The 12569-nt window shown below is 41.8% G+C and overlaps 1 protein-coding gene across 1 annotated transcript; it reads right to left on the reverse strand.

Moving 5' to 3' along the window:
- Positions 1 to 891: 891 nt before the first annotated feature.
- On the reverse strand, positions 892 to 10003 carry LOC114583196 (vomeronasal type-2 receptor 26-like). The gene is made up of 5 exons (XM_077918152.1): positions 9671 to 10003; positions 7255 to 7908; positions 5948 to 6163; positions 3723 to 3849; positions 892 to 1793 (listed from the first exon to the last, which is right to left on the reverse strand). Exons 1-5 carry the CDS (start codon positions 10001 to 10003, stop codon positions 892 to 894), a joined length of 2232 nt encoding a protein of 743 aa, XP_077774278.1.
- Positions 10004 to 12569: the final 2566 nt, after the last annotated feature.

A 12569-nucleotide genomic window follows, 5' to 3' on the forward strand; every position in this document is an offset into this window, starting at 1 on the left:
TTGTACGATGGACCTGTGATCCATCAAGCTATAGGCACTGACAGACCCCTATATGTATTCTCGTCTGGCTGCCTGCTGTCACCTGCTGTCACCTGTTGTCACTTGCTGAAGGGAGGAAAACCGGGAAATTCTCTATGGAGGGAGTTCCCAAATCTGTGTGTAGCCACTGAGTAGGCCCTCTCCTGCTTCGCTACCAAGTGAACCTGTAAGAATGGCAAGAACAAGAAAAGGACTTCCCCCAAAGATCTCAGAACCCGGGCTATTGATGCCATTAACAGTGCACATATGGGGGCAAATCATATGAATAAAAACTGACTCTTCGAAATAAAAATTCTTCAGTGCAAAAATATGGTTCAAAAGTTTTACTGCAGAATTTCATTCCAAAACAACTTGAAAAAAAGTTACTTTCAGATACCTGCATAATAACCTACACTTGTCCAAGCATAGCTCACTTTACTTGGATTCCAATATACATATCTTCGAGTGCTAAAATTCCAAGCTTTGTCCTTCCTCCATTCCAGTCTCCATTAGGCTGAGGCTCTTTACTTGGAGAGAGATAAGCAAATAGACTTGTAAAACTAGAGCTTTCATCTGATTTTAAGCTAAACACCTTGTAACAGACAAGTTGAGATACAGCCCCACTTAATCTAAAACTGCTAAACTCTTCTCTCAGCTTTTTCTTAGCTTCAATAGAAGCGACCATGCCATGCTTCACAATCTAAATACAGACACATTACAGATTTATTTTCCATTGCAGTGTACAATTAAACAATTTTATTTAACACAGGAGCTCACAATATGATAAAGGAAAGAAGATAACATAGCAGAACAAGCCAATTTTAACCCCTTGTCTTGTGAACCCTATGTATGCATTCTATGCACTCAAATTCTTCAGGTCTTAGTTCTTGTTAGATGTTCCCTTTCATTCAACTCAGGCCGCAACACAATAACGTAGCATTTTGGTGCAAAGATGCAACCCAGCAGGCCAGCACCGGATGCTAAGATAGAAAAGATCTCCACAGCAACCATGTATTTTCCCTTGGTACTAATGTAGGTTGGAACAAAAGATACCCAAACACTGCAAAAGACCAACATGCTGAAAGTGATGAACTTTGCTTCATTGAAACTGTCAGGTAACTTCCTGGCAAAGAAAGCTACAGTGAAGCTGACAAGAGCCAGGAAGCCCATGTAGCTTAACACAGAGTAAAACATAGTTACGGAGCCCTCATTACATTCCAGTACAATTTCTTTAGTGACTGAGTGCAAGTCGACATCTGGAAATGGTGGTGAAAATGCCATCCACACAGTACAGATGCCTGCTTGAATAAAGGAACAGGAAACCACAATGGCAATAGCCAGTCTCTTCCCCACCCACTTCCTCATCCTGGATCCTGGCTTGGTGGCCATGAAAGCCAAAACCACTGTCATGGTTTTTGCCAGCACACAAGAAACAGCCACTGAGAAAATAATACCAAAAGCTGTCTGTCGGAGGAGGCACGCCACAATTTCAGGTTGTCCAATGAATAGCAATGCAGACAGGAAGCAGAGGAGGAGAGAAATTAGCAGCATATAAGTGAGGTCTTTGTTGTTTGCTTTGACAATGGGTGTGTGTTGGTGCTTCAAAAATGTTCCCAGGACCAAAGCTGTGATGAAGGAAAAAGTAAAAGCAAAGCAGGCTAAACTGATGCCCAGAGGTTCAACATAGGACAAAAAGGTTGTTTCCTTGGGTATACACGTATCCTGATTATTATTTGGATATTTTTCTTCTGAGCATATATTACACTCGTTCATGTCTGAAAATGAAAATATGTGGTCTTAATCAGAGAAAGTGAACACATATTCTGTAGAAATCATGTCTACCTGAATTATGATGCGCCCCAGGCCCCAAAGCCCTTCCCCAGTAAATAACTTCAAACGGACACATAATTTTACTTTTAAGTTTTTGTGCAAAATTTAGGCAACAACTTTATTAAGTGATATTGTCCTAGGCATTGTTCAGGGACTATAACTGACTCCTGCCTCTCTGGCTGGCAGTCTGTAAGGGTAAACAACAAGCTGAGGGAGCAACATTGTTGAAGATCGATTGAAGCTCATCCCGGTGTTCCTGTGGTCCTGGCATGGCCCTAGCCCCTCAAGCGGACTTCGGACGAGATCCAGGACCCCCAGATTCCTTTACCGGAATACCCTATTTCTGGAGGGACAGGTGATGGCCACACCTCCCCTCCCACACATTTCTATAAACCAATGCCTAACCGCCAAACCTTACAAAGTTGTGACGATGGCTAAGGGGGTAGGCGAAAACCAAGTGGCTAAAGCCAATCTGCCAAATGGAAAAATTCCTACACAGACCCTGCTCCAAAGCAGGCAACCCAATCCAAATCAAGGCCAAAACAGTAGAACCTAAAATAGGGAGGAATGGCGGGTGTTCGGCAGCGCAAAACAAGTGCCCCACCCCCATTGTGCTGCTACATTTATAGGTCCCTGGGATCACGCCACTCGCCCCAATTGGCTCAAACATTCAAGCGCGATCCTGGGGTGCAATAGACAAGCCTTGGGCCATGCCTAGCAACAACACACCCTGTGGGATCCTTGATTTAGGAGGATCACATTTTAATGGCTATTTTTTTCATGTGTAATGATATTTGTATTCTAATGTACAATGTCATACATTTGATTACCAAAGTTTTCTGTCTTGTCTGGCGAAAGCCCTATTAAGTGGTGTTTGGAGTTTTAACTGACATCTGCGGGGAACATTGTATGTTAGAATAATCTGTAAGCAAAATAAGGCTAGGAGGTATGCCTGTTTTGTGTGGTATTGAAAGCGTTCTTTAAACCTTGCTGTCCCAGATAAAAACCTTACATTTTGACCACTAGACTACATAGATATTATTTTCACTTTATTAAAATGCTAAAAATTATTCACATAGAAAAATGCAAAGCATAGTAATTTTGAAAGTCCTCCTCTACTGGAATAAAAAGTTGCAATCCATTTTAAAGTCAATGGATTAAAAAATAGAGCAAAAACCCTAAACTTTTCTTTTTATAAATTTCCAATTATTTTCGTCTGTACTGCTCTGTTTAGGTTGGTCATGTATTTTGCTCATTCTTCATTTCTGATTCCTTCTTTGTAAATTTCCATTTTATCATGGAAATGTATTCGTATCATTGTGTGTTGTGTTAGATGAATAGATGGTGGGATCCAACTATCATAAAGAATTGGCCTCCTGCTTTTGCAACAATTGAAGGATCGAAATACTCTTCAAAGACTGGACCAAGTTAAGTTCATTCCTAAAACATTTTCTTTCAGGCTTATTGCCATTGATGATAAGTCAGAAAACCATTTTTGATCTCTCTCTCTCTCTCTCTCTCTCTCTCTCTCTCTCTCTCTCTCTCTGTGTGTGTGTGTGTGTGTGAGTGTTTGAAGCTTGATCATACATTTGGAAGTTATCTTCTCTGATAAACTGTTACTAGTACTGCCCATTATCTAGCTACTGTACAAAAGCCACTGTACTTAATACCCAACATATTTCCCTGACAGGGACTCTGAGGCAAATAATTACAGACACAAACCAGTTTCTTCTTCAGCAACTACCTACAGGATTAACAAACATTTCAATCACATGCTAAACCTGGTATAAAGTTGTTAATTTATAGGCACATTCCTCTGAATTCCAGCTAAAGCCATTCACTTGTAAACTGTACAGTTTGTGCAGAATACTCACCTTCCTGAGCCGAAATCTTCCCTTCTGGACATGGGATGCAATCATAACAGCAAAATGGTTCCCCATCTTTCACTCTTTTCCTAGTTCCGGGATGGCACCGCTCGGTACATAAGGAAAGAGGCTGAGACTAATCCATATATGAGAGCCCAGAATAGTAATTTTGAGAATTATGAGATTAGAATATTGAAGCCAACTTTTAGGTGTACTTAAGTGATACTTCCTTTCAGTAATGTGTCACAAATGCTGCTAGGAAGTGCACCTTTTTAAATTAACATAATAATTATAGTACTACACATTCTTAAGAAACCTTCTTCTGGAAAGGATGGAGCTTGGTTAATGGCATAGATTGTGATTTCATGTATACATAAACCGGTCAAGATAATAATAATAATAATTTATTTATATCCTGCCCTCCCCAGCTGAAGCCGGGCTCAGGGTGGCTAACTACAATAAAATAGTGCAACATTCTAAAAACATTTCATTATAAAAATTAATTAAAATCAAATTGATGGCAACCATAAGCTTAAGTTCTGTAAAGATTGCCAAAGGAGGGAGTCAGGCTGTGCCATGACCAAAGGCCTGGTGGAACAGCTCTGTCTTGCAGGCCCTGCGAAAAGATGTCAAATCCCGCAGGGCCCTAGTCTCTTGTGACAGAGCATTCCACCAGATTGGAGCCGCAGCCGAAAAAGCCATGGCTCTAGTTGAGGCCAGCCTAAACTCTCTGTGGCCTGGGACCTTCAGGATGTTTTTATTTGAAGACCATACGGTCCTCTGTGGGACATACCAGGAGACGCGGTCCCATTGGTACGGGGGTCCTAGGCCGTATAGGGCTTTAAAGGTTAAAACCAGCACTTTAAACCTGATCCTGTACTCCACCGGGAGCCAGTGCAGCTGGTATAGCACTGGGTGAATGTGATCTCACAGCGAAGACCCCGTAAGGAGTCTCGCCGCGGCATTCTGCACCCGCTGGAGTTTCTGGGTCAGCCTCAAGGGCAGCCCCAAGTAGAGCGAGTTACAATAATCCATTCTGGAGGTGACCGTTGCGTGGATCACAGTGGCTAGGTCAGGGCGAGAGATGTAAGGAGCCAACTGCTTAGCTTGGCGGAGATGAAAAAATGCCGCCTTTGTCATAGCTGTAATCTGCGCCTCCATGGAGAGGGAGCTATCGAAGATTACACCCAAACTCTTAACGGACAGTGCTGGCACTAATTGTGCCCCCGCAAGAGATGGGAGTTGCCCCCTCAATCCCGTATCGTCCCGTCCCAGCCAGAGGACCTCTGTCTTCGAAGGATTTAACTTCAACCGGCTCCCATGTAACCATCCAGCTACAGCTTCCAAACATCTGATCAGTGTGTCTGGGGCCGAGTCAGGATGGCCATCCATCAACAGATAAAGTTGGGTGTCATCAGCATACTGATGGCAGCCCAGCCCAAAACTCTGGACAAGCTGGGTGAGGGGGCACCCTGAGGCACTCCACACACAAAGGAGTGGTGCAATGACAATTCCCCCCAAGTGCCACCCTCTGTCCCTGACCAGAGAGAAACGAGCACAGCCATTGAAGGACTGTGCCCTGGATCCCCACGTCAGCAAGGCAGTGGTCCAGGAGTTCGTGATCGACCATGTCGAAGGCTGCTGACAGGTCTAGAAGAATCAGCAGCCCAACCCGCCTCAATCCAGCTGCCTGCGGAGATAATCTGTTAGGGCGACCAGAGCCGTCTCGGTCCCATGACCAGCTGGACTGGAATGGATCCAGAGCCGATGTTTCATCCAGAAACCCACCAAGCTGTTCAGCAACCACTCTCTCAATCACCTTGGCCAGGAATGGAAGATTCGAAACCGGGCGGTAATTTGATAGATCTAAGGGATCTAATGATGTTTTCTTTAAGAGCAGACGCACCACTGCCTCCTTCAATTTCCCTGGGAATGTCCCGGTGCCAAGGGACAAATTGATGATATCCCCCAGGAGGGCCTGCACCTCATCCGGACATGCTCTAATCAGCCAGGACGGGCACTGGTGTGGATCTTTTTGTTTAATACTAGCTCCAAAAAACTTCCTCATCCATCCAATGTAATTTTTACGTTTTCTAAAAAGTTCCAAATCAGACCCTCAGTATTTTATTGCATTTCCTTATTGTCTGATGAATCTAATTTTACACATCAGGGCAGAGTGCAAGTGCTTACTCAGAACCAGGTGTCTTCTCAAATGGGTGACCATTGAGGCTTACCTGGTTAAAATGGTTGGGCCAAGTTATGGCATCCCCACTGATGGTCAACCCTTGGTTGGGGTCAACATTCCCAACCTTCACTCTATGAAATGATTGGTTTGGGGAAACAATCCAGTTGATCACATCAAATCCAGCCACTAACTCCCCATTCTCATCAAAGGAAACCTTGTCCCCACCGCTGTTGTTAAAAGAGACACGTCTGAGAAAATTATGTAGCTGATTTGAAGAGGAGAAGGGAAGAGTTGAGAAAAGCCTGCAGTTGGATCGTTGATAGTAAAGTCATTCCTTGTTTATGGTTTTTGAGTTAGAAAGTATGATAAAGAAGCTCACTCTTTATAATTCAGAAAAGGAGGAGGAAATTCTAATAAATTGAATTTAAAGCACGTTAGGTTCTGAAGCTTCTGTTTCTATATTTTTGAGAGTGTTGAAACACAATATTTTAACAGTCAATAAGGCCAACGCGATTTTAGTTTGTGTTGATTCAGTGAGAAAACGAGCTTGCTTTGGACACCATACAGTATTTCTTAAAAAAATTAACATGTGATTCAAGTGCCATACTTATTCATGCATATGCAACCACTTGGAAGGTAGCATTGCAAAATACAACACAAAATACAAGATGAGAATATAAAAACCTATACCAAGGGTAATAAATTTTAATAAAGAAGGCAGAGGAAATTCTAATAAATTGACTTTAAAGCATTTTAGGTTCTAAAGCTTCTGTTTCTATGTTTTCAAGAGCGTTGAATTATACGGTTAGTGTTTTAATAGTCTCTAATGCCAACACCATTTCAGTTTGGGCTAACTGAGTGAGCAAACAAGCCTACTTCTGACACCATAATATATTATTTTTTTTAAATAAAATATGTGACTTAAAGGGACATACATATTCATGTAGATCTGCTCCCAGAAGGCTTGGGTCTGGTTCAATAATTTAACAAAATGAATCAGATGCGCAAAATTCATAACAGAATGGCTACCAATCACAAAATATATAACAGGGCTTTCACTACAAATGCCATTAGCATCAGTCAGCATGGAAAATGGCCTGGAAGATGGGAACTGAAGTCCAACAACATCTGGAGGGTACGACCAGTTGGGTGAACTTGGCTGATTGAGGAAATCAAATAGTAATTTGGAAACCTTCTAGGAATTTAAGGACAGAAAGGGGAAAAGGGTATTAAAGCGATATTTATATAGATTAGGATGTGAAGGAATTGGGGACACAGTATTTATGCAAATTACCGGTAATAACTATTGTAGCACACTTATGTTGATCTGCCTTTTGACAATATTTAGTATGTTACCTGCCACAACTGTTGATTCTGGTACTTCCATCCACTTCTTCTTTCCATTGCTTGATATCTGAATCTAGTTGAAGACATGTAATGCAAAGCATGGGCTACAGCGCAGACAGCATTGTAGATGCTGTAGCTGTGGCCATTCATGGTCTTCTCAAAGAATGGAGCAGGAAGGCTCTCCAGTTTCTCCTTCCCAGTGCAAATATTCCCCTTTACATCTTCCACATTTGGATCTGAGAATACACAGTTAAAGGCCTGTTCCCAGAAGTCCCTGATGAAACCATCTCCTTTTGTGTTTAAAGGATTTCGGTTCTCAACAAATGCTTGGAATGCTAATAGGTCATTGGAATGGATTGAGAAGGACAGGACACCATGGAATATTTCTGTTTCCCAATCCCTTTGATAAACTGAGGAAGTGAGTTCCATTTCAGCTGTTGTTATCCACACTAATCCCTTTGGTAGACTTGGTGGATGTTCTGCAAAATACGGAATCCATCTCAAAATCAACATGGAATAAGATTCACCATAAAACACAACCACACTGGCTGTACTATTCATAAGTTCATTATGTATTTTTAATCCATCTTCAAGAATTCCAGCCAATTCAGAGGTGGACATAAAGATAGGCATTGTTTTTATAAAGTCAAAGCAGACACCTCTCTGGGAAAATTTTGGTAAAGCAGTTTGTAAAAAAATTTCACCATTTTCATTATCCATTACTAGTACTCCAATCCATATCCATTTGAAATAAAGAAGCAAAGAGAGAATTCCTGTGTATTGAAGTGCTTGATTAGGTACCATCTGGTAGAAAGAAATTCCTGGGTTTCCATCTGTTTTCAATGGAGCAGAGCCATATATGAGCTAAAGGAATTTTAGTGGAGAAAAAGAAAGGCGATAATAATAGAATGCAAATTGCATATTAAAGTTTTCAAATCCATTCATGGAAATTGGAAACCAGTGCTTTCACCTCTGCTGATGGAAGCCAACTATAGAATCTCATAGAATTGTAGAGTTGGAAGGGACCCCAAGAGTCATTTATTCCAAGCCCTTGCAAAGCAAGAATCTCTACTAAGGCACCCAGGATAGATAGCCATCCATCAGAGAATGAATTCTCACAATTCCATCTCTATGAAGAATGAAATATATCTGTTATAGAGGATTGGGGACCGCACCCCAGCAGATATTTTCTAGTTTGAGGGCAAAAGGATGCAAAAAATTGCAAAAACAAAACAAAACCCAAAACACCAACACCACACCACCCCGCTCCAATTTCCACTGATAAATGGATTTTGCCAGTGAATTCCACCCATATATTATATTAGCAACCCTTAGAAATACAACGTCAGGTACTGAATTTGACTATTCAAATGCTTGAGTTAGGCATTCATGGCTGAAAGAATATACAATGATCAATAGCCATCAAGTGGATTTATGCACTGAGAGGAAATGCACTGTGGATTTCCTTGCTCAAAGTTTGCATCTATAATTGCTTGATTACAGCAACATTCTCAGAGCAAAATTCTTATTGACACATTATTTGACCAGTGAGAGCAGCGAAATAATCAGACTGTACAACGGTTATAGGATAAAATCAGACCAAATTTTGATTAACATCAGCAGGAAGGGTAATATTTGGCATGCCATTAGTGACAGGATCAGTTCATATTCCACAAGCCCCATGATGATGGAACAGATCTGCTGGATTTGGACCAGCCCAAGCCCATCCCATGGGTGTTGGCCAGGGTTCAACCTTGCTGTGGTGCAAGCCAAGGAATCAAGGTCTCACTAGGTAACCAGGGTGGAGTTTCCACCCAGGTAGATACACAACCCAAGTTTGGGCGTGCTGTGGTAAATCCTGCTATCAGGCCCCTTATGGGGGTTCCCCTATACTATGTTGATCTTGCCTGATGCCATTCCCCCCTTCATACAAACAATTTTCTTCCACCTAACAAAAAAGGACACAATTTTACTAAGGAAACATGAAACAAACCCCTGTCACCTAGTAACCCCAAATTGCATTTTAAACTCCTCCTGAAATAAATACAGTAACACAAAAGAAAATTCTTATTGCCCAGTTAGGCACGTTATTTGACAAATGACAGCAGTGAAATAAGGAAATATGAAACAAACCCCAACCAAATGCCAATCAGGTTGAGAGGAAAAAATCATTTCCAGCCATGTCAACTAGCAACCCAAAATTGCACATTTAAACTCCTGAAATAAATAAAGTAACAGCAGCACTCACAGCATCTTAAAAACCTTATCAGAAACAGGATCCTAAAACTCAGTTTGCATGTGAGATTCATAAAAAAGGAAGTCTCCGTATTTTTAAGACTCACATTAATGTCTGGAAATAATAGAATAGGAAATGTGGAGGGTCACATAGAGGGAGGGAGGGAAAGAGAAAGCAGAGCTCTCCTACCTGTGGAACTTTATAGTTTTTCAAGAGTGTCGCCACATTGATGGAAATTGGGGCATCCACTCCGCCAATGACTGCTATTAGATTTTTCTGTTGCTCACATATGTAGTTAGGGATAAATCTCTCCTCTGTGGATAAAAGTAGCATTGTAGCATGATAAGTCCTCTTTGCATTGCAATAGCTGTCATAGATGTGGAAGCCCAACGTGAGATTGGGTAAGAGGTGAGGGTTTTCATTGATCTCTTTGACTGTGAATGCCAAAGCCAGGATGTGCTGGTAATGCTTAGGGACTATGCTGAAAGAAGTGTGAGATTCTTTTTCAGAAGGATATTCCATACTTAGTTTAGTTATTACCAATGTTTTCTGTGTCTCTTTTATTAACAATCAATTATTACAGTATTTATATATAAGTTGGGTATAATTATAAGGTGGCCTACATAAATATAAAAAAATAACTATGTAAGCAGTCACATTTACAATATAAAACTCTCCATTCTGATTAAAATAAGTTTTTAGATTTTTATCATTTATTTTATTATAAAGCTTTTTTGAAAATAAGCAAAAAAAAAAAAAAAAAAAAACACCCCACCATCCCATCTGTTTTGTTATATTTTAACAAAACAGATGGGATGGTGGGTTTTTTGTTTTTGTTTTTTTTAACTGGTGAAGATGGAGCAGATTGGGGAGGCAATCCTATGGCAATATCTACCAGGATGAGCATTTTAGAATTCACTGGATCTCTGGCTTAACCTTGCTCAGTTGGTATTAATTCCTCAACCCCAGTTCAGCTTAGCATACATGAGCATAACTTAGTCATCATAGAAAATGGAGGGTTCAGATGGCTGTGATGAAGCTGGTTGAGCCAAGCTGGTCTAAGACTGAAAAAAGGAGCATGCCAGGGGCAATGCAGAGGTGGAACCAGAGAGCAGAACTTTTGCTAGATCCTAAGCATGTTCAGTTGGTCATGTGACCTGGCAATCTAGCATAGTACGCTTTCCCCCCTCAGCCAGGCATGGACAGAGTAGCAGCAGGAGCCCTGCTGCCGAACAGGGTTTAGATCTGGTGTAACTTTATGCTGCATTAATTTGCAGCATCTCACTTCACACTAGCTTTTGGTGGATAGGATTTATGCCTCCATTTTGTGTTCTTTAGCTGCAGCTCTAGCACAAATTGTCCTAGTGGAATCTTATTATTATATAAAATAAATTAATACAATACTTGGAAAGGAAAAAAACAATCATTCAGGATTTACACTAATGGTTCTGTCAATGTTGGCAGGGGTTCTTCCCTGAAGGCTAGTTCACTGAGCATGACACCAGCATCATAAGCAATTCCACCAATTATGAAATCTCCTTGTTGATGATATTTGTGAAGTGGAGGCTGTGGGTAATAGATACTGCACTGAACAGTGTGAGTCTGGCATCCCATTGGAGGAAGCAGAGCCAGCAGCAAAATGACTACAACCACCATCCTCAGTACAGAAGTCTGAAGGCTGGAGTATCCAAGAGCAGAGCTGTGAACCCCTGTGTGTACCCAGCGCCACTCCATATCCCTGACTTTTACTGGATATATTTATGACAACCTTCACACTCTTTGCTCTCTGTTCTGCTAACAGCCAAAGAAGTTCCTCAGGGGTTTGGCTGAATATCATAACAAATGACAGCCCTTCTGACTAGCCAATTGTGTAGTTAATTATTACATTAACAACAATTCCTAAATGGAGGGTGTGGAGTCCTTTAGGAATTAAGAAAAGTTGTTTGTCACGTATTCTGGAGAGAAGATTTCCCTCACGCTTTAGTTAGGTAGGAAGGCAGGGAAAGTTTGGAATGACCCGCAGCATGAAGAGGACACTGGATTCAAATATTTGTGGTAGGGGTTAGCAACAAGGTATTCAGGGACGGGGTGGCGCTGTGGGTAAAACCTCAGCGCCTAGGACTTGCCGATCGTATGGTTGGCGGTTCGAATCCCCACGGAGGGGTGAGCTCCCGTCATTCAGTCCCAGCTCCTGCCCACCTAGCAGTTCGAAAGCACTCTTAAGTGCAAGTAGATAAATAGGTACCGCTTTATAGCGGGAAGGTAAACGGCGTTTCCGTGTGCTGCGCTGGTGCAGGCTCGCCAGAGCAGCTTCGTCACGCTGGCCACATGACCTGGAAGTGTCTCCGGACAGCGCTGGCACCCGGCCTCTTAAGTGAGATGGGCGCACAACCCTAGAGTCAGACACGACTGGCCTGTACGGGCAGGGGTACCTTTATCTTTACCTTCATTCATGGATACCTTATGCCTGCGTCTCCTTCTTATTGCACTATGAGCGGTCTCAATAAATGTTCCCTCATAAATCCACATTAAACAAGAGGATGTTGGTCAGGATATGGGGGAGCACTTGAGAAGCATTAACTGCCTCAAAGCACCCCTTTTACCAGAGAGTTATGAGTTTGAAGCCAACTGTGAGACGCTTAGTAAGATTGACCTGTGATGCATCAAGCGATAGGCACTGACAGACTCAATATGTATTCTGCCTGCTGTCACCTCCTGACATCTGCTGTCACCTGCTGAAGGAAGGACAACCGGGAGAGATAAATTCTCTATGGAGGAAGTTCCCAAGTCTGTATGTAGCCACTGAGAAGGCCCTCTCCTGCTTCGCTACCAAGTGAACCTGTGAGGGTGGCAAGAACAAAAAAAGGACTTCCCCCAAAGATCTCAAAACCCGGGCTATTGAGGCCATTAAAAGTGCACATATGGAGGCAAATAATGTGAATAAAAGCTGACTCTTTGAAATAAAAATTCTGCCATGCAAAAATATGGTTCAAAAGATTTACTGCAGAACTTTACTCTGAAGCAACTTGAAACAAATAAAGTTACATTCAGATAGTTGAATGATGTCTTATACTTGTCCAAGGTTAGC

Source organism: Podarcis muralis, chromosome 13 (assembly GCF_964188315.1).
Source record: "Podarcis muralis chromosome 13, rPodMur119.hap1.1, whole genome shotgun sequence".
Lineage (NCBI taxonomy): Eukaryota > Metazoa > Chordata > Lepidosauria > Squamata > Lacertidae > Podarcis > Podarcis muralis.

Excerpts from the sequence above, each read along its gene's own strand:
- LOC114583196 (XM_077918152.1), bottom strand. The coding sequence starts at position 10,003 with ATGGAATATCCTTCTGAAAAAGAATCTCACACTTCTTTCAGCATAGTC. Across the intron at positions 6,164-7,254 it reads AGAATCAACAGTTGTGGCAG|CTACATAATTTTCTCAGACG; the intron begins GTAACATACTAA and ends TCTTCAAATCAG. Across the intron at positions 3,850-5,947 it reads GGCCCAACCATTTTAACCAG|TCTCAGCCTCTTTCCTTATG; the intron begins GTAAGCCTCAAT and ends TATATGGATTAG.